Below are 22,579 nucleotides of genomic sequence, written 5' to 3' on the forward strand. Positions count from 1 at the left end.
CAGCCTTCAAATGCTGTCAATCTAGCATCTTTCACTAAATATATTTTTAAAATGAGTGAAGTGGTTTTCTACACTCAATAGGATTAAGAAGATATTACCAGAAACAGATTTTGGTAGAGGACAGCTGTTACCAACCTACAGCACATTGGTAGCAGTTCCTTCACGACAATTTGAGTACTTATACAATTTATCACTTCTAAAATAGCATCATATGAACTAACAACAACTCTGTGATTTTCCTACCTTGTCCTTGGCTATGGCTGGAGGCTGCTTTAAAACTTCTTTTACTGTTTGTATAACAGTCTCCGTTCTCATAACACTGATAGAGCGAACTAGTTCTACCAGTAGAAGCTGTTCGTCACTGGCTGTAGGAATAACCTGGAAAAGACCAACATGTGCTATAGATTACTGTTACAGTTAATAGTTAGTGTTGTCCAGTGTAAAAGGAGTTGATGAGTAAAGGACAATGCATGAGAAGCTATGGGAAAGAAAGAAAAATAAATAAGAAAACGTGTAGGAACGAGACCTAGGTGAAATTTTTTGGACAAATAGTTTACCAAATATTCATTGACCATCACTTTCCTTTGAAGTCTCTATTTTAAATATCAGTCACTTACAATAATGGGTTTTTAAAAAAATTCTATTCTAAAAAAAATGTGTGGTTATTTGAGCATGCAAACACATGCATAAACATAAATGCACTTATGAAAAGGATTTGCGTAATGTTTCATTTGACCCCAAAAATCTTAGATGATTTTTTTTAAAGTAGGTTCTAAAGACAAATATTGGAAATCCAGTAAACCAGATTACAATTTATTTAAGTATCCATGTCAACTAGCAACATGCACATACCTTTGTTCTAGAAGTGTTTTTGTTTTGTCTCCTTTCATTCCATACAAATGCAATAGCAGCCATAAAGTGAACACCGTGATTCATTGATATTGGGCCCAACAATTCAAGAATCTGCTGCCTCAAATTCTGAAACACAGAAACAGAACGTGCACACATTGAAACAAAGCATCCAAACTTTATACTCTGACTGACATACCATACTGGAAAATTTCTGAGAATGATCCATCTCCTATTCTGAAATATTTGGACAGCACTTCTCTTTTGCAAATACCAGAGGCAAGCATAGACTTCTCTATGGAGTTCCAGAGCTTAGCCACGCCCCTTCTGCACTCCTTCAGATAATTGCTTCCAAAGCTGTACTGAAGCATTAAACAGATCAAACCAAATTCTTTACAGTAACTCCTTATCCAACCATATTAACTCTATGCTTGGCTTTGAAGTGGCCATCGTAGTAGCACCCAAAGGATTTATCTTGAATGGGGTGAAGTACGGGAAAAGGTCAACCTAGATATTGTCCTGAATTAATTGGGTTATAATCAAGATAAATCTTAACAGCTCTTCTCCTATCCAGCATATGACAAGTGCTCTTGAATGTTGAAGCTTCGGGCAAAACAAAACAAGAACAATCTGTGATGTATGGAAGAGTTAAACTTAGGTAACCAATTATTCTGGAGTATAAAGGATGATCTTGTCTTTGTGAAATTTGTCATCCCTTCTATAAGGAGACTGATTTAAGAGAGTCTTTTTGCCAACATGAATATGACCAGGAAGCAGGTATTTATAAAAAGACAATACAGAGAATTAGATGCAATTGGTTTCAGTGGATATGTTGTGAAAGCCTGTAGCATGGTGTCCTTTTTTTTATACATACATCAAGAAATAATATTATGTATATTAAAGTGAACAGCTATGTAGTACATAAAGTAACATGATGACTATGTGGAAATCACACTAAAATCCATGTATCATATCAGATAACCTGAATTTGTTTATAAAAACACAAAATTCCTTCAATAGCAGAAGAGTTTGAACTGACTCCAATAAATGGGCAAAGCAGGACATCAAGCATGTTACTGGAATACTTTGAAAAACTCCTCAAATACCATATTGTTCAATTCCTCCTGTCCGCCACCTACTCTTTCCAGTCGCCAGCCTATGATCTGATATGACCTCTCTCCATACAATGATGTTACTAACAGGAGGTGGATGGAGCATGGAACCTCATAAGGGTGTCAGATCAAGTATTTATTGAAGTATATTGTGAGATTTTTGTAAAGATTTTAAACAAATATTCTATAACCTTAGAGATATAAAATAGTATTTTAAATGGTTTATAATGTGAACACTTTCCCATCTCTCTGCTTCAACTATTTTTCATGGGTGATGTTATGTCATCAGTACAGTACTAACTGGAGAGTCATATTTTTGTCAGAACTTATACATTTTACCAAAGTAAATTGTAAACTAATTATAAACTCGCTGCCCATCCCCTCTTAGCTGGGGACAACTCAGGTATTGCAAAAGTTGAAAGACTTTTCTAAGAAATACCGTTCAGGTAACTTTTAATGGAATACAATTAGATTCGGTTTGACAAAGGTAATCATGCACAACTCAAACCATGTTACTCCTGATGTTCTGACCTTTGTTGATCCAAGATTAATAGTGGTAACAGATGCAGCTGCTGCAGCAGTTGTTTTCTCTGAAGAATCTGCCTGGTGCAGTATGCTCCACAGCAAAGTCACGGACGACATGATCATATGAAGGATAGACAGGATTTCACTGCGTGCTTCAAGCAAGTGTTTTTGGTCAACGTTAACCAAAAGCTAGAGGCATTATAAAAAATAACAACCCAGCATTAAATATCTACATACTAGCATTAGCAAAACGATATAAATTAAGAAATAACAATGTACATCTAAACATTTTACACTATGATTTTAGGATGAACATTGTCTACATAGGCTTTTGTAAGATGGTTTACCCTGTTTGTTCTGAATAACAGCAAGAAAATGAAAATCGGTATTTTTAAAATGTTTTTTCAATTCCTCTGGAATGATGTGTCTATTAATATAAATTTGTGTTTTAAGTAGCAACAGGGATCATATTCCTTTAGCAGCGTATGCTTAAACATTCTCAAATAATAAAGTAGCACCTTTAATATCTATTGTACGATGCATTGATCTCTTGAAATATATTAATCATAATAGTGTGAGTTTTCAGAATGTATAGGGATTTACCCCACAGTCTTATATTCTGATTACAATGCATGTAGAGATTTTAGTTTGGCCAAAACTAACCAGTGTATCTTCCATACTCAATGGTCTCTGTTTACCTCTTTATTCCCAAGCATCATATAAGAAATTCAGTGTTACGATAGGCAAATATGACACTGGCATATTGAGTGGCGCTGTATGGCTGGAAGATGTTAAAGCATAGTTTCCTCGCCTATCCCCATAGACATCTGCTGATGTAGCTAGTGCTAACACAAAATCTTGACATCCTGCGGTATTTCTGACTGTATGGATTTATCAGAAGTGTTGCGGAATGTGCTTAATCCAGGACCACAGGGCTTGTAGTGACATCTTCCAGCTGATCCTGCAAGCAGATCCAGCCCAGCATGATCCTTCACAAGGCATACAAAGCAAAGGTTGTACTTATCCATGGGGTACATAGAGAACTTGGTGGGGGATATATTAAAAATGCTATCGATTAGACTGGGGCATATTCTGAAGGTCTGAGGGTTTTTCATTATCATCTCTATGTCTACAGTGATCATATTTACCGTATATACTCGTTCATTAGCCCGTTCATTTATAAGCCGACCCCCCAGGATGGTTAGGTAAAAATAGCAAAAACTGTATGACTCTTTCATAAGCCGACCCTATATTTCAGGGGTTGGCAAACTTTGGCTCCTGGCCTGTCAGGGTAAGCCGCTGGCAGGTCGGGACATTTTGTTTACCTGGAGCGTTCACAGGCATGGAGCCCCTCAGCTCCCAGTGGCCACGGTTTGCCGTTCCCAGCCAATGGGAGCTGAGGGGCTCCATGCCTGCAGATGCGCCAGGTAAATAAAACAATAATGTATTAGATATTCAATTCAACGATTTCATAGAGTTTAAAATCATCAACATTTGGTGTAGACCTGTTTTAAGCCGACCCCTGCTCTTTGATGCATCACTTTTTTACCAAAAATATTCGGCTTATGAACGAGTATATACAGTATATCTTTGTAAATGCCTTTGCAAGTGATTAACATTACTTCAGAATTAGTGCTATAATGAATACCACAACAACATTATCTACTTGCAAAGACAGGTACTAAGTATTTTGATGGCGACTACTGAAAAGAGTTGGGGAAAGGGATAGAAAATATATATTTAAATAAAGCTAAACAGTCAACAAGAAACAGTGGTCCATTAGGTTCGGTGCCAAATGCCCAATATAAAGACTATGCACCCAGCAGCAGCTACAAAATATTGTCAGAGCCAAAAGACAAGCTGCTAATATACAAAGCTTCAAGCCAGCAGGAAGAGGCACAAGAATGGACATTCGGACAGAAAGTTTTGTTTCTTAAGAGGGTAAATCCAGGTAGCAGATTTAGCTAGGTAGGTAAACACAGAACCCAACCATATTCAGGAACAATCAAGTGTGGCACCAATGAAACGTTCCACAGTTGAGTTTGACTGCTGGAGCTAACCCTTTAGAATCTTGAGGTGGAGGAATTCCCACCCTTGTTCTTGTGTAGGAGCATGGACTCCAAGAATAAGGCTTTGAGACAACTGAATCTTTGGAGAATGCATGCGACAATTGGAAAGTTTGATGGTCTGTGTACTTAAGGAGGCATATAATATGTTATCAATGAATAATGCTTTCTCTTATAAGAATTTTCTAAATCCTATTACCCCAAAATTGTTCATTATGATTTAAATATATTGAATATTTTCCCCACAAGCCCTTCAAACTTAAATTCAGAGCAAATTCAACATTACAAGCATTCTGAATGTAGACCATGCACTCTAATTTAACAAATATGACATAAGAAGCCTCTCAGATGCTTGACTAAGTTTACCTGATGATACTGTGTAGATGGATCAAGTAGACAGTAATGAATTATTGTTGTGATGCCTTCTAACAGGGTAAGAATCATATCTGGTGGAGTAATTGATGCCATCCAAAGCGGCCTAAAATGCAACATTGAGTTTGTTGTGAATTTGTTCCACACAGCTAAAGAAACATTTAAGTATATGATCAAATTTGCAAAAAGAAAAAAAGGATATACTTGCCTGCTACTGGATAATCCTGTTTCATATTTATACTGCTGAATTAAATTATCCAAATTCCTGCAAAGCTGGAGGGTCACAGAAACTACCACTCTTTGTAGAACTTTTCCCATGTAAGGCAGAGTAGAAGTGATTAGGCCAATCCACTGGGGATGCATTTTACAGGCACAGTGTTGGTGTAAAGCTCTTATTACTGCACAGAGAAACATGCCTTGAGAGGTTATTGGCTGGGAGTGTAAATACTGAAGTGAAGTCATTGGCTGCTGTGGGTTAATCTGCTCCAAGTCAGCAATGACAAATTCAAAGCCTGTTTCATTCTCCTCAGGCACAGTCATTACTCTATGCTCTAAGACAATTAGTCGCTGAAGCACTTTTAAGAGCTGTGACTGTAGCGTACTGCCACTGTCAAATTCATCCTCAGAAAAGTTGATAAGGCTGTCTTCAGAGAAACCTTCTTCAATAACAACGATGTTTTTACCAGCTACCTTTTCACTGTGCCACTTCTGTGCACTAAAGATAGAAGATAGCAAACAGTGCAGGATCACTTTCTGAACCTTGCATTTGGATAACATGTCTGAAATAAAGCTAGGAAAGCCCTTTGCAGAACTTTCTATTACTTTTGCCAATTCAGAAAAGAGAAGTGTCAAAATTTCAATGCTCATCATCTGCATATTGCGGTTTCCTATTAGATCTTGCGGGGTTACCTTGACATGAGTTGGATAGTGGCTCCTCATATAGTATAAACATAGAGAGATAAGAATTTCTATGTACATAGAACTCCTAAAGTTATGGTTAGAGTCCACTGGAATGTGACTATAGAAGTCTTTGCCCATAACAGATATTCGATGCCTGGCTAAAAGATTCTGAAGCAAGGACAGCTGAGGAGTGTATACATTGTTGACACTGGTAGTAGAGATGGCATTTACAAAAGCAGAAGGATTTGTTTTCAAGATTGCTTTGATTGCAGAAAAAGCATATAATGTTCTTGAGGAGTCATATAACTGGAGATAAAGCAACACATGTTGATATAATGGATGAATGTTAAAGCTGGGAGATTTTCGTATTCCTGGAGATCCCACATCACTCTCTATTTCTGAAATTTCTCCCTCTCCACAGCTGTACCAATTCTCTAAATCAAGACCATCACTAAAGAAAATGCTGGTTTGTTTAAGCTTTTCTGTTTGTGTTTTTTTCTTGTCTTCATCTTTCCTTCTGGCTATTTTCACTTTGGGCTTTGCTCCTGGTTGCTTACCAGCTTCTTTAACAATAGTTTCTTTTTCTGACATTTTTTCTGGTAGTTTTCCTTTGAAGCTGAACTGAATACTACTGTGACTTCTTTGTCCAGATTTTGCATCTGTTGAACTGAAAGTAAGGTCAGAGGGGGCCTGAGGGCTTACTCCAATACAAGGTGATGAATCCGTTTGTCTTTCAAGTCCAATCTCAGTCGAAGCAGATAATAACTGAGAACTGTCATCACCAAACAAACTGTTCTGGCTGTTTTGAATATGTTGATCTTCACTTTTAGAAACCTCCTCAGAATGATCTAAAGTATTGAATTTAGATGAAACATCATCGGGATGCAGATTATGTTTAACTGATTCAGTCTCCTCTCCAAGACCACTTACTACTTTACATATCAAGTCAATAACCACCTGTTGCACAATTTCATCAGGTGAGTCTTCTCGCAATATCTGAGAACTATTCTGAACACTGAGGCTTTCTGCCTCCACCTCATAGCTCAGGTTGTCTCCAGCAGATGACTGTGAACAGCCAGAGTCAGAACTCTGGAGTATTTCTATCTGATGATCAGGAAGGTCAAAATCAGACACCACCATTGGAATAGTCTCACTGCTAGTACTTAACAAGGAAAGTCTGTCACTCAAAGGGTTGACTGTGAGACTGAAGTTCTCCATTTCATCCATGATAAGTTGTTTTTCATTGTTTTCTTTAGATGTAATGAGTTGTCCTTGGCTTACAGGCATGTGAGAAAATGCTTAAAAAAGAAATCACAAAAAATAGTTATGGCCTATGAATAGTTTTTCTTTAGATTTATTTTGAACTTGAGATATAAGCAGAAATAATAAAAACTTACATTTAAATACAATTATTATACTTTGCACCTTTCATCCTGAAAGATCGTAAAGCAACTTAAATGTCCATTTACTAACTGTATAAAGCAGAGCTTCACCCATCAATTAAAGGACGAATAGGATAGCTTCAACCACTTCTAAAGAGAATAGGGATGACTGTTTAACAGCACAAAGCAAGTCTAAACTCCTGGTCTTTAGAGAGAGAGACAGAGGTCTCCGACTGAGAGAGGTTACTCCTCAGAAGCCTGAAACCTCAAGTGGATGCCCTCAAGGAAGTGTAGAGGTGGAGGTGAAAGGTGCAGTTAACCCTGAAACTGTGACTTGTACAAGGGAAAAATTGTTTTAACTGTACTCCAAGTATTTGGCATGCTGCAGAGTTGAACCCACAGAGAAATTTTCACTGAGTCTAAAAAAACTTTTGGAAAGAGAATATAATTACTATCAGGGTCCTAAATGCTGGCAGTTCTGAAAACTATTTAATATGCAAATCACACAGTGTGTTTCTTCTGCCATCTGTTTCATGTTATATGGATAAAAATACATAAAATATTACATATACTTAAATTAATAAGAAGTTGGTTAATAAGATTTTTTTGAGGGGGTTCAATTGTACTTACCATCACCACAGCTAAATTTTTGCATAAAGTGCTTTTCAGTTTCTTCTTCAGGGCAGTGAGGAGACTTATTCCAGTAGCACTCAGCCTGAACTCGTTGCACAGAAACTCGCTGTGTTTTTGGATGGAGTAGCAGTAGAAGCAAAGGTTCAAGTACTCTTGCAATGTCATGTCTTTGTAGTACTTGGTTTAACCATGCTTGCCCCACTGACCAAGTAGACCCATCTAAGCTGTTAAGACTGTCCAGCATGATGAACAAAGACCTGGGGGAAAAACCCAGGAAAAAATCTAACATGTTGCTACAACACAATATAATCTATTTTAATCTAATCTACATTAAACTTCAATATTTGTCCACTGTCAATGAGCTTTCTTTGCTTTTTTTATCTCCATATGCAAGTGTACCTCCTCTCTTTCACTCAAAATAATTAGCAAGCAACAACTATCTTTAATATACTAACCTTTCATATATGCATGAGGAATGTTGAGATGTGTAAATCAAACTCTACTCAGATTTTCAAAAAATATATTGCTCTCTAAATTTGCACGGATTTGATTGCAATGATTCTTTATAACCTATGTATTGAGCAATAGTAACATATTAGTTTTGTTCAGATGAGTATCCCAGGACATACTTCCTACAGCTTGTTTCACATAAGTGGCATTTTGTTTGGAATCAGTGAGAAGCTCTGTTTCAAATTTTGCATCCAAAAGTGATATTTACATATTCTAGCACAATAGAAAAGGAGACAGAAAGAGCTAACAGTAAAGACAGATCAAAATAATAGAGGAATTCTCATTTACTGTGTTTGTACAGCATGTAGCACAATGAAGCCCTAACTTGGTTGCCCTTTAGGTGATACTGCAATATAAATAAGAGCAACAATTTTAAAAATCTGTAAATGAGGTTGCAGAGAAAATAAAATTATTATTCGTTATCTACAAGTGTTATCCTCAAGGACTGAGAACAGAAATACAGCGTACTTGACAATAACACTCTTCCTATTTTCATCATTTTCTCCCTTTCATATCTTAGGTCTTGAGAGCCCTTTCCAGGGGAGAAAATTAACAGCTGCCTTACCTCTTAGTTAATACATCGAGTAGCCCCTAATCATCTTTAACATTTTTATGCCATTCTGTGGTACATATTCATCAGCTTTTCTACTGTGTGCACAGAATTTACCATCTTCTCTTCAGCAATGAGTAACAGAGGTAGCTCCAAAAGAAATGCAAGATGAAATCCAACACTTCACTGTGCTGTCCCACAGTTGTAGGTAAAGGGTACAACATTCAAATTAATTTTTTTTCATCACATTCACACAAAGACACTGTGTGTATGAGCACAATCCTAGCTGAGAAAGGTGAGGCTAGTGATGGGGGTCTGGTGAGAAAATTTTTGAACACAGATTTAAACATCTGAAACTCTGAAATTTACCAAAGTTGATTGTGAATTTGGTAGGGCCCTAATGATAACCAACCTGTCAAAGGAACGGCCAAAGGAAGACGACTTGTTAATATGAAGGTCCCTCGTGAGATGCCAAAGCACTGCAAATTTTGCATGAGCTTCCATCCTTATTTTCTGTAAAACAAAACATAGGTTAGATCGAATTGACTATCATTCCCGCCAGTGAAAGGAAAGCTAGACAAGAATGTAAATTATTATATTAAAATATCATTACAAACACATTAAAAGAATCACTAATTTCAGTTCACTGTGCAGTCAATTCTATTTATTTGAATGCTTAAAAAGACACTACCACGTTTTTAGACCCATAAGTGTAATTATCTTGAAAGGTGTTTATTTGTCCCCTTACTGAGCTTGGTTTTTTAATTCCCCAAGTTTAAGAGGAAAAGGAATTCATGTTACCAACATCTTTTTATTGAGTTTAGAAAATAAGGAGTAAATATGACAGTTCCCAATGTTTCAGAATATTCCAATCCCAATAAAATATAAGTAAATAAGTACACAATAAAAAATAAGAACATCCTATTAATATTTGGTCAGCAGATGAACACTATGAAGAAATGGAAACATGTTTTTAGTCAGATTCTACATTTTCTCACTTTTACCTAAAGATGGTTCTTTATTACCAATCCTGAGAGACAAGAATAGATTCTCATTGCAAAAACAAAAACAAAAAAACACCTATGTACAATTTTAAAAAATAAGAACATTTAATATCCTGGACAAATGCATGTCTGAGAGGTGATAGAGAAGGTGACAGAAATAGAGAGAGATTAGGAGGAAAGATGTGATGCTCAGTTTGTGAAAAAGACAGTAATCATCCTCATGGAAGAAGTACTTAAAAATCATAGCATTAAAGACATCTAAACACAGTTAAGAGGGAAAAGAGCAGGGATTGAAAACAGAACCATGAGGGACACACAGAGGTCAGCATGAGGGGAATATAAAGAGTGTTATAAGAGGGCTTTGTCTGAATATAAGTAAAGTGTTAATAGTTAATTGATTAGATGCCAGCAAACGGTGCTCAAGAATATATAGCATAGTTCATGGGTTTTGTAGGACCAATAAAACTTGTGCACAGTAGATGATTTCCACTGGCTGCTCTTTATATCAGTTCTTAACATGGTGTCAGAATAAAAGTTTTTACTGCTTTAACTTTTTGTTGTGGCTGACCAGAGACACTCAGTGACATCAGTAATGACTCAAATATCCCATTACCTGCTATGGAACAAATACATGGAGATGTCTATGAAAAATGGAGCTGCTTCCAAGCCTCATGGACAAACTGTGAAGCGGCTGCAGGACTGAACAAAGAAAGCATGGCAGGCGGAATGGCTACTCTGAATAAAGCAACAGATAAGGACTGCTTTCGTATATGTCAGCACTTTAAGCTGGCAGATGAAGAAAGGCAAGATGTAAATAAAATCTTAGATGCTTTAGAAAAATACTTGTGCCTAAAAAAAATTATAATATATGAGAAGTATATTTTCCATACATCTGATCAAAATGAAACTCAAAACTACAAACCAATACACAACCAAGCCGCACCAGTTAAGCTTGTCATGTAACTCTGGCACACTTACAGACAAATTTATTAGAGATCATATAGTTGTAGGCATGAAAAATAATGGAATCAGAACACATATGTTGCAACAACAAAGACTGGAACTTAATGTTGCTGATATCTACTGCAGCAGTGAATAAAATAAAGTTACAAATTTGAAAACATTAGAAACAGTGTAAGATATACAGCATCACACAAAATAATGGCAAACTCAGACTAAAAGAATAAAAAGAAGAGTGGCCTGCAAAGAAAGGCAAGAAATACATGCATTTTTCAGTCACCTGGGTGGTAGGAGGTGTGGCTTCAAGTCTGACCTTTGAATCGGACAGAGACAAGATCTGAATTAATATTTTCTTTCTCCCAACAGAGTGCCTTAATCACCAGGCAACAGAGTTATTTTCATTCTCGCTCTCTCTTTGATCCAATGAATGGTGGGGATTCATACCTGGGTCTTCCACATCCCAGGTAAGAGGCCTAACCAGTGGACTGACAGTTATAGCAGACCACACACACACACACACACACACACAAACACATATGGCTTTCTGAAGCTAGCTCTGTAAAATGAACCTATGGGGTCAAATTTGTGGATGGTTTGGGTCGGTCAAAGCTGCATTTTTCAACAAATAAACTATTCATCTGAATAAAATTGTCCACCTCTTCTTATGATACTACAGAAAGCCAGGGCAGCAGTCCAGCACACAATCTCATGTCACACCACACACTGATTACTGCCTGCAGCAAATAAACTTTTGAAGCCAGCAGTAGCAGAAAAGGTAACAGAAAAATTAAAAAGTGTCAATAGCAAGACAAATACTACTATGACAGAGGTAGAAAAGAGATCCCTGAACTTCTAATAGGACAGCCGGTATAAAGTTCAACCAGCACTTAAAGACAGAGACAAAGGATGGAAGGTAGGGACAAAGAGTAGCACCAAGGTTTGAAAGGATTAGATTTTTTATCACTACATGTCAATTTCTCCATACACACACAAACAGAAAAAATGTATTTCCACTGATAAAGGAAGAAAAATGCTGCCTGAGAATTTAAGAGTTCGATTTAAGGATATTTACTTTGTACATTTTGACATGATGTTGACATATTGTGTTTTAACAGTTATAAAGTTTTGAATCTCAAGGTTTATTTTATTAAACAATTATTGTCTGACCGTCCCCTCATAATTTCCCGCAACTCTGAAAGTTTAAACAGAGAAAAATGTAAGAGAGTATTTATTTTTAAACATCTATATTAGCCATAGAATTTTTTTTTAAATCTAATTCTGCCACATCTAATCATACTTGGTAGAATGCAGACAACTCTATAGCTCCAACTGTTATTTCCTACAAGCAACCAGGGACCAGTTGCTCTCAAGAGTTGACCCAGGTGAGTTCCAAACAAGGATGCAGATGCAGGGGAAACTGGCAATGATTGTGAGGCTTCACCTACTAGCAATGCACAGGAATTGACAAAGGTAATGCCACAAAATCTAACAGCACAGAAATCTCCTGAGGGCAATTAGCAGGAGAAGAAAGGGACTCAGGGTGGAACCACACAAAGTGGAAGGGACGTAAAGTTGCTCAATCATTTGAGAGACTATATAGTTAATTGAAATCGCTCACTTTCTATTCTAGGAAGAGAGATGTTACAAGAATGCTCTCTCTATATATAAATAGTTAAATGACAAAAGTGCCAATACATAGTGATCAAGAACATGCAAAAAAGTTCTTGGGTTTTGTAGGAGTAATAAAACTTCTTGCTATGCACTGCAAATGGCACTGATTCATCTTTACATCAGTTCTTAAAGATCATCAAAGGAGATGCTGAAGGAGTTAGAAAGGCAGAATGAGAACCAGGAAGTCAGTGTCACAGGAGCCTAGAGAGAAAAGGAACCCAAAGTGGACAATGAGCCAATAATGTTAAAAGAAGCAGATATATTAGGGTTACCATATTTCCACAAACAAAAAAGAGGACACTGGGGGGGGGAAGCCCCGCCCCGCCCCCTCCACTCCCCCCCACTTCCCACCCCCTGACTGTTCCCCTCAGAACCCCAACCCCCCCCTGCTTCTTGTCCCCTGACTGCCCCCTGCTGAGAACCCCCTACCCTAACTGCCCCCCCCCCCAGGACCCTACCTGTCCCCTGACTGCCCTGACCCTTATCCACTCGCATGGGTGGCAGGGTTGTAGAAATTTTGGTGGTGCCCAGAACCCCCCACCCCACCCGCCTAAGGGTCTGGGAGGGGGGTTGGGTGGGGGGAGGAGGTCTGGGGTGCAGGTCCTGGGCTGGGGATTAGGGTGAAGGAGGGGTGCAGGTTCTGGGATAGAGTTTGGGTGCTGGGTGCAGGCTCCGGGCTGGGGCAGGGGGTGGGTGTGCAGGAGGGGGTGAGGGGTGCAGGCTCTGGGATGGAGTTTGGGGGTGAGAGGCGGTGCAAAGGGAGGGGGTGCAGGCTTTGGGAGGAAGTTTGAGGGCAGGAGGGAGTGTGTGGGAAGGGGGAGGGGGATTGGGAGGGAGTTTGGGGATAGGAGGGGATGAAGGGGTGAGGGCTGTGGGTCTGGGGATGAGGGGTTCATGATGCAGGAGAGGGCCCAGGGATGGAGCAGAGGATTAGGGTGTGTGGGGATGAGGGCTGGGGCTGGGGGGTTTGGGGTGTTGGAGAGGCTCAGGGCTAGGGTGGAAGGGCAGGGTAAGGGCAGCCTGTCTTCCCATTAGTGGATGGGGGCACTAGGACCCGGGGGCAGCAGACAGCAGTTGCTGCTGGCTCTGGCAGTACACGCAGACAAGGGAGAGGCAGACAGGGAGGGGGGGATGCGCAGAGAGGGGATGGCAGGTGGAGGCTGGGGACCCATCCAACACTCCCCCGCTCCCTGACTGCCCCCCTCCCCGGACTCCTCTTACCATTCTGGCTCCATGTGTTTGCAAAACACACTGTGGGTCGGTTTGTGTGTTACACAGGACTACAGAGAGAGGGAGGGGAGAGCAGGGGAGGGCTCTGGCTGCTGGAGGCCAATGGGAGTGGGTCAATCGGCCTAGCCGCCCAATCAGCAGCCACACTCTGCATGGAAGGGAGGGAGGGAGGCGAGGGAGAAAACCTCCCCGGACATTTTAACCTTGTTACCAATTCCTCCCGGACGGCTATTTAGAGACGCAAAAGCCGGACATGTCCGGGGAAATATGGACGGATGGTAACCCTAAGATATATCAGATGTCTTATTAGAAATCACCCAAGGCAAGAGGGTTGAGGACAGAAGAGACAGACCTCAAAGCAACCAAAAAAAGATGATGGATGGCAAGGATAGAAAAGATCAAAATCGAGTGGGCCCCAAAGGAAAATAAATGAGGGGGTCTGTAAATAACTAAATGAAGAGAGGAGGGACCCAAGGCCACTGCTACCACTTTCAGGAGGAGTGACAAAAGATCTTCATGGAGGGCATGGCAATGAGAAAAGCTAAGTTGGAGAAAGAGTAACAAGTTTTGAGAAAATAAATGAAGTGGAGACAGCAGAACATGCCAACGAATAGATCACTTATCAAGGCAAATTTATTGGAGAAGGAGCAGAAGTTATAGGGTTTGCTATAATGTTGGTCAGAATACAACAAGAGAAGAGAGCAGGAGGAAGAGTGGGCCTAGACTGAGAGAGAGAGAGAGCTGCAAAGGGGAGGAGGAGGGGGCAGAGAATGAGGTGAGAAGGAGGATGATTTATGCCTGAGACTCAGGTACTCGGATCTCAGTTCAATTCCAAGCTTTACCACAGACTTCTGTATGACTTTGGTTATGCCATTAAATCTTTCTGCACCTTAACTCTCCATCTGAAAAATGGAGACAATAACACTTCCTCTGCCTTACAGAGGCATTGTGAGGATAAATTAATTAGTGGTTATGAAGCATTCAGACATTACCATGATGGGATCATATATTAATTAGATAAAGGAGCAGAAAGGAAAGGTGAGATGAAGATTTGTGAGAGTTCACAATTTTATAAACATGTTATAATTTTTTATATATCAGTGTGTGTATATATGTGCACATATACATAAAATAGCTCAAACTGTCTTATGAGCTACCAAGTCCCTTATTCACACATCACTCTATTACTACATTTCTTGATGGTTCCTTTGACTCACCTTTTACTAATCACACAAACAGGAGGGAAGATTTACCTTGTCTCTGTGGGTCAGCTGCTGACTTATAACATCCTCACAAATGCTAGAAGAGGGAACCAGGTTGTGTAACTGGTAAAAGAGCTCCACACTCTTCTGATGATGTTGAGGAGTTCCATCACCCAACTGGTCCCACAGAGTTAAAGCTACATGCTTTGTAAATGAAAATATGTTTTAAGTCAATGAATATCTTGTATTTTTCTGAAGAATTACTAGCTTTACACAATGAAAGGGACATATGCAGTGTCAGTGAAAAATATGAACAATTGGGGAAAATTATGTGATTATGCATTGCTTATATCTCTACAAAAAAAGCCAAAAAGCACTGCAATACCCTACTGTATAAAGTTCCATACAATTTCACTCTGAGGATGCAGTACTTAATAGTTTACTTGTGTAAAAATAGAATATTTCAATACTATGATAATTAACTACCTACTACAGAATATTCTTTTGCTGAGGATTTCTGATGACCTCCTAAATCATAAGAGTGGAGCTAGTGTAATTTGTCTCCAGAATTCTATATCTAATATTGCAATTATAATGTAAAATTAAAATGTTTCTTTTGTAAATAATTTAAAAAAACAGTTCACATTCTATATGTCATTAGTAAGGCTGTCAAGTGATTAAAAAAATTAATCGCGATTATTGCCCGATTAAAAACATTAATCGTGATTAATCGCACTGTTAACAATAATAGAATACCATTTATTTAAATATTTTTGGATGTTTTCTACATTTTCAAATACAACACAGAATACAAAGTGTACAGTGCTCACTTTATATTTATTTTTTATTACAAATATTTGCACTGTAAAAAAGAAACTTAAATTCACCTCATTGAAGCAGTGTAGTGCAATCTCTTTATCATGAAAGTTGAACTTACAAATGTAGAATTATGTAAAAAAGAATAACTGCACTTAACAATAAAACAATGTAAAACTTCAGAGCCTACAAGTCCACTCAGTCTTACTTCTTGTTCAGCCAATCGCTCAGACAAACAAGCATTCAGTGTTGGGGGAGGACACGGGACGGGGGAAGTAAGCAATGACTTGTGCAGGAGGAGGACCTGGGAGGACAGGGGGTGACAATGGGGAGGAGCAAGTAATAACTTGTGCAGGAGGAGGGTGAGGAAGGTGTCTTGCTGCTGCATCTGGAAGAGTGGTTTCTGGTACTGGGCTTGCCAGGCTCGCCTCCTTTTACTGAGCTAGGTGGGCTCCCTTCAGCTGAGTGAGCCCTTGTTTGCAAGGGAGGGTGGATTTTACTTCAGGGACTCAACACACTGCAGGGGAGGAGAGGTTGGTGCAGGGAGGCGGAGCTCGCCAGGCCCATGTTCTCTGTGGGGTACCCCCGGAGTGAGCAGCTGGCTAGCAGCAATAGGGTACGATGCAGGGGAGCTGGTCCTGGGAGTGAGGGGCTGGCCGTGAACAATAGGGCTTGGGCTGGCTAGGGTGACGATACGTCCCGTTTTAGCCAGGACAGTCCCCTTTTTCAGCTCTGTCCCACCCGTCCCTACTTTTTTGCCAAAACGGGGCATTTCTCCCAGCTGCAAGGGAGAGCAGACAGTGGTGGCTGCTGCCTGGGGATCAGCTGAAGGCAGCACTGCCCGCCAGCAGGAAAGTGGAGAAATTTGCTGCTGGCGGGCAGTGCTGGCTTCAGAGCTGACCCCTGGGTGGCACAGAGCTGGGGGGAGTAGGATCAGCCTCAGCTGGGGGAGGCACAGAGTTGGGGATAGGGAGCTCAGCCTCAGCCACGGGAGGCACAGAGCTCGGGATGGGGGCAGCCCCCGCTGTGGGCAGCACAGGTCTCAGCCCCAGATACGGGCGGCACGGAGTGGGGCGGGGGGGGGTCAACCCCAGCCCGGGAGGGCAGCTTGGGCGAGCCCTGCAGGGGGCAGGCGGCTCCAGTAAGCCCCTGGCCTTCCTGTTTTTACTTTAAGAAGTATGGTCACCCTGCGGGGAGGTGGGGGTGTGTGTTAAGATCTCTACTCCTCCACTGGAGCTGGGATGAGAACCATGTCTTTCTCTAGCCTCTTGTCTTCCCACCCTCTGGTGGTGGCCTGCGTTACCGAGCCTGACCAGACATAGGTTCTCTGGAACAGCTCAGAGGATCTGCGATTAAAGCATGTTAATAAAATTAACACATTCATTGTACTGTGCTTAATTGGACACATTGACAGCCCTAGTCATTAATATTACTTGTTTTTGTTAAACCCCTATCTACTCAGAACACTTTCCCTCAGTTTCATGTCTTGGCTACCTCTCACATCATCTTAGTCTAGTAACTCACTACTTTCATTTATATTTCCAAGAGACCAATTCAAATCAGCTATTTATACCTACACTGTGTGGAACACCTTTAGTAGTAGTAGCTAAATATTTTAATTTAAACTGTAAAACAGAAAATAGCAATTGTCATATCACCAAGTAAGGAAGTTTTATTCCATAGAAAGTACAAGAAGGACAAGGCTGTTGATACAGACTTGGAAAGAAAGTGTGTCTTCTTGTTGCTGGAAATACAGTCTAAAGAAACTAATGCACATGAAATAAATTCACGGGCTGTAAAATGATTACTGTACCTTGAAAAAATCTGTCTTTTCAACCATATATCTCAGGTTGCCCTGAGTAAGAGGAGGCCTGATAACTACAGCAACTCTTCCTTGGTTTGGACTTAAGGGCTGTGCAGTTTCCACACTGTTTAGGTTTTCTCCAGTGACAACAGCAACAGATTGAGTCAATCCAACCAAGTCCATTACCAGCGAAATAGCAATACCTTGAATGCTAAAATCACTTGCTTGTCTACAAGCATTCATAAGAGTCTGAAGCCACAATGGAGGCTGTACTTGTTCACAGTCTGAAATGAAAACAAAAGAAATATTTTCCATTACAAGTGAAATTGTTGTATTGCAATTAATTTTTCTTCCGTTCTGCATACCTACTATACCTCACAACCTATATCAAATCAACTCTGCAGTATTCTTTTAACTTCTGTATTTGTAACCCTATCTTGTAATACTTATGAGAGAAAATGATTTTGTACAGTCAATAATTCTCTTTATTTTTAATAAAGTTGGTATCTAAAAAGAATTCAAGCACCATAATACCATACTTCCTTTTTAAATTATGTAAAAGTTAACAAACAAAAATGCATTCTAACAAATGATAAATGTGATATTACTATACTAATTTATATAGCACCAGAAGATGTACATGGCATTTTACATTTAGCCAATGTGTCAAACATACATAATCCCAAAAACAGACAATAGAAGATACAACTCACAGAACAAGGTCATTTTCTAAGAAGAAGAATAAACAAACACAATAAGCTCTTATGTACTATATTTTTTTTCTATTCCACAAATTGTCCTGCTTTCAACACGACACTGCATTAGATCACTATATTTTACAAATGTGTAAAAGTCCACAAGTCAGTCCTAGCACCGCTAAGTCAGTTTCAGTATCTCTGTTCTTAAGAGAAAAGTGTATTATGACCTTTGACATAAAAACTGAATAAGAAGGGAAGAAGAGAAAACATATTTGTAATTTTAGCTCAAAAATAGGTGGATTGAATGTATTTCACACCTTTTAGAGAGGACTATATTTCTATATTATGCTAGAGTACACATTGCTTTTATTTGTTCTCCTGATATAATTACTATCTTCAGGAAATTATCACAAAGGAAACAATGAAATATAAAATCTTGCAACTTAATATTTTGTTCCAGAATTAACTCCATGGTTTATTTTGTCAATTTCCACTAAATTTACACAAAAAACTTACTGCAATACAATGCAAAGTTCATAATGTGAATTGGACTCAAGTAAAAACCTCTTCAGAAACTGAGCATTAAGCCAGATTTTACACACACACACACACACACACACACACACACACACACACACACACACACACACACACTCCCTTCATTATCATGAAATGCTTATGAGCTAATTCAATTTAAACTAAATGGAAGGATAAACAAAAACAGGTCTGCAAATAGGTTTGTAACTAGGATCCTTGATTTCAAAAGGGCAAACTTTAAAAAATTAAGAGAATTAGTTAGTTAAGTGGACTAGCCTGAAGAACTCAAGGATCTGAATGTGGAGGAGGATTGGAATTACTTTAAGCTAAAGTTGCAGAAGCTATTTGAAGCCTGTATCCCAAGCAAGGCAACAAATTTGTTGGGAAGGATTGCAACCAAACCAAGCATCTCCAGAACAAATGGATATACGCTGGCCATCAACACGGTTAGGCTGGAAATTAAACAAAGATTTCTAACCATCAGTAGAGTGAAGTTCTGGAACAGCCTTTGGTGGGGAGCAAAAAACCTAACTGGCTTCAAGGATGAGCTTGATAAATTTATAGAGGAGATGAGATAATGAGATTGCCTACAATGGCCTGTGGGCCATCTGTGACTGCTAGTAGCAAATATCTCCAGTGGCCAGAGATGAAACATTAATGGGGAGGGCTCTGAGTTACTACAGTGAATTCTTTCACAGGTGTCTGGCTGGTGGGTCTTGCCGACATGCTCAGGGTCCAATTGATTGCTATATTTGGGATTGGGAAGGAATTTTTCCCCAGGCCAGATTGGCAGAGACCCTGGGAGTTTTTTGCCTTCTTCCGCAGCATGGGGCACGGGTCACTTGAAGGTTTAAGATAGAGTAAATGGTGAATTCTCTGTAACTTCAAGTCTTTAAATCATGATTTGAGGACTTCAGTAACTCAGTATATTATAGGATCAGGTGGGTGAGGTTCTGTTGCCTGCAGTGTGCAGGAGGTCAGACTAGATGATGATGATGGTCCTTTCTGGCCTTAAAGTCTATGAGTCTAACATAGAAATGTAGGGCTGGAAGAGAACTCGAAAAGTCATCAAGTCCAGCCCCCTGCGCTAAGGCAGGAGTCAGTAAACCTAGACTACCCCAGACAGGTGTTTTTATAACCTATTCTTAAAAACCTCCAGTGATGGGCTGATAAATAAAGTGGGGGAGGTAGCTCCCTTTGATGGACACCCAGCCAGCCAGTTAGCTGTAAAATCCCTCTTGGTAGCTGTTGTTTACTTGCTTTACCTGTAAAGAGTTAAAAAGTCCCCAGAGTAAAGAAAAACAAAACGGGCACCTAATCAAAAGAGCCAATGGGAAGGCTAGAACTGTGTTTGTGGTTGTTCTCTAGGATGCAGGTACACTGAGCAGCAATGCTATAAGCAGAAATGCTGTGTAAGGTTTGAACCAGGAATGAAAAATTATTTTCTCTATGTAGACTCATTGGGATAGGATTTGTTTTCTTTCTCAGCTCTTCCCGGGAGAGGGGTGTGTGAAAGGGCTTGAGGTACCCACAGGGAGGAAATCCCAAGTGCTCCTTCCTGGGTCCACGGGTTTTTTTTTTTTGCATTTGGGTGGTCACAGCATTTACCAAGCCAAGGTCAGAGAAAAGCTGCAACCTTGGGAGTTTAATACAAGCCTGGAGTAGCAAGTATTAATTTTTAGGTTCCTTGTGGGCCCCCACTTTCTGCACTCGGAGTGACAGAGTGTGGATTCAGCCTTGACAGCTGGGGATTCTACAACCTCCATTAGAAGCCTGTTCCAGAGCTTAACTACCCTTAGAAAGTTTTTCCGAATATCTAATTACACTGCTCTACAGCCAAAATGCTTCTGAAATAAATGTAGTCAAACTGTACTAATTCTGGGTCACAGAGAACAAAAGTGATGCTTAAAATTGTTGATTGGCTCTAGTTTTCAAGATATGCTATTGGGTCAGTATATACGACCCTTGACTTGGGAATGGCGGAGGATAAGTGAGTTATAAAGGGAAGGGATATCAATTTAAACCAGAAATGACTAAAATACATCTTTGACTGGATCTATGAATAAATCTATGACTGGGTTTGGACAGTACTTGCTTTTTAGGCAAAACAATGAATGATGCAATCTGAAGCTGGTATTGTGTCATACATGATATAAATTGCATCATGTTATTCCTAGAAGTCATGGATAATGCAATCATAACGAAGCTTACATCACTCTGCTGAACAAATTGCCCTATATCAGCTCTAGAAATCATACAGTGTCGTGCTCTCTTATTTGTCAGTGTTTGATTTTGCAAAGGGACACATTTCTGTTTAGCCAAAGTGAGCAGAGATGCCTCGTACTTGTGTGAACAGTGCAGATAACTTCTGCTATGTTTGCGGTTAAGTGACTTTTGCATCACAAAACCGTAGTATAACCACTATGGTTAAGAAAGCGTATCCCCTTTATTTTGGCTGCAAAATTGGAAATCAGGACAAGAGGTGGGCCCCACACATATGCTGCAACACTTGTGCAACAAATCTTCGCCAGTGGTTGAACAGGAAAAGGAAATCTATGCCTTTTGCAGTGCCAATGATTTGGAGAGAGCCAACAGATCATACCAGCAATTGTTACTTCTGCATGGTGCCTCCAGTTGGGAAAGGTGTGTCAAAGAACAAGTGGACTGTGCATTATCCAAACATTCCATCAGCTATACACCCAGTACCCCACGGAGAAGGACTGCCGGTTCCTGATGCACCAGAATCATTCTCACTTGAGTCAGACGAGGAAGAGGATGAAACTTCTGGTCCTGAACCATCAATGTCACAGGACCCACATTTTCTCCCATCCTCCTCCTCTGAACAACACCTCATAACACAAGGTGAACTGAATGACCTTGTCAGGGATTTGGAACTACCCAACAGTAAGGCAGAGCTGTTGGGCTCCAGACTACAGCAATGGAATCTCCTGGCAGGTGATGTTAGGGTTTCCATGTTCCGTGACCATCAAAAGGATCTTGTCCCATTCTTCTTCATGGAAGGTGATCTTGTAGCCTGCAACAACATCGATGGTGTGATGGCAGCCCTCAACATCGTTCACGATCCAGATGAGTAGAGACTGTTCATTGATTCATCAAAGACGAGTCTTAAAGCTGTTTTACTGCATAATGGCAATGTTTTGCCATCAATTCCAGTTGGTCATGCAGTCCATATGAAGGAAACCTATGACAACATGAAACAACTTTTGAAGTGCATAAACTATGACTAACATCAGTGGCAGCTTTGTGGCGATTTGAAGGTTGTTGCTCTCTTGCTTGGTCTGCAGACTGGATACACAAAGTACTGCTGTTTTCTCTGCGAATGGGATAGTCGTGCAAGAGATTTCCACTACATCAAGAAAGATTGGCTACTCCGACAGTCATTGGAGCCTGGGAGGAAAAGTGTTCAGCATCCACCACTTGTTGAATCAAGAAGGATTTTGTTACCACCCTTACACATCAAGCTGGGTCTGATGAAGAACATTGTCAAGGCCATTGACAAAACACGAGCAGCTTTCAAGTACCTCCGTGGAAAATTTCCAAGGTAAAGTGAAGCTAAAATAAAGGAAGGTGTCTTCATTGGTCCTCAGATTCGTGAACTTCTTCAAGATGATGCATTTGACCATGCACTGCGTGGCAAGGAAAAGATGGCATGGAAAGCCTTCCAGTTAGTGGCAATCAATTTTCTCGGAAACAACAAGGCAGACAACTACAGGTTGTTGGTGGAAAACCTCCTCAAG

General features: G+C 40.0%; 1 protein-coding gene across 13 annotated transcripts in view; it reads right to left on the reverse strand.

The window, feature by feature from the left end:
• The window catches only part of DOP1A (DOP1 leucine zipper like protein A), a 101,131-nt gene that overhangs the window by 24,749 nt on the left and 53,803 nt on the right, over positions 1 to 22,579 (reverse strand). For all 13 annotated transcript variants that reach the window (XR_004645193.1, XM_034766132.1, XM_034766128.1 and 10 more), the window contains 9 exons: positions 17,596 to 17,870; positions 15,018 to 15,170; positions 9,312 to 9,412; positions 7,837 to 8,096; positions 5,133 to 7,122; positions 4,919 to 5,030; positions 2,493 to 2,675; positions 853 to 978; positions 244 to 378 (listed from right to left, as the gene is read on the reverse strand). Coding sequence is in view for 12 of the 13 variants with exons in the window: in XM_034766132.1 (XP_034622023.1) it covers positions 244 to 378; positions 853 to 978; positions 2,493 to 2,675; positions 4,919 to 5,030; positions 5,133 to 7,122; positions 7,837 to 8,096; positions 9,312 to 9,412; positions 15,018 to 15,170; positions 17,596 to 17,870 (3,335 nt within the window). In the remaining variant the exon portion in view is untranslated. The remainder of the gene's footprint in view (positions 1 to 243; positions 379 to 852; positions 979 to 2,492; positions 2,676 to 4,918; positions 5,031 to 5,132; positions 7,123 to 7,836; positions 8,097 to 9,311; positions 9,413 to 15,017; positions 15,171 to 17,595; positions 17,871 to 22,579) is intronic.

Source organism: Trachemys scripta, chromosome 3, assembly GCF_013100865.1.
Source record: "Trachemys scripta elegans isolate TJP31775 chromosome 3, CAS_Tse_1.0, whole genome shotgun sequence".
NCBI lineage: Eukaryota > Metazoa > Chordata > Testudines > Emydidae > Trachemys > Trachemys scripta.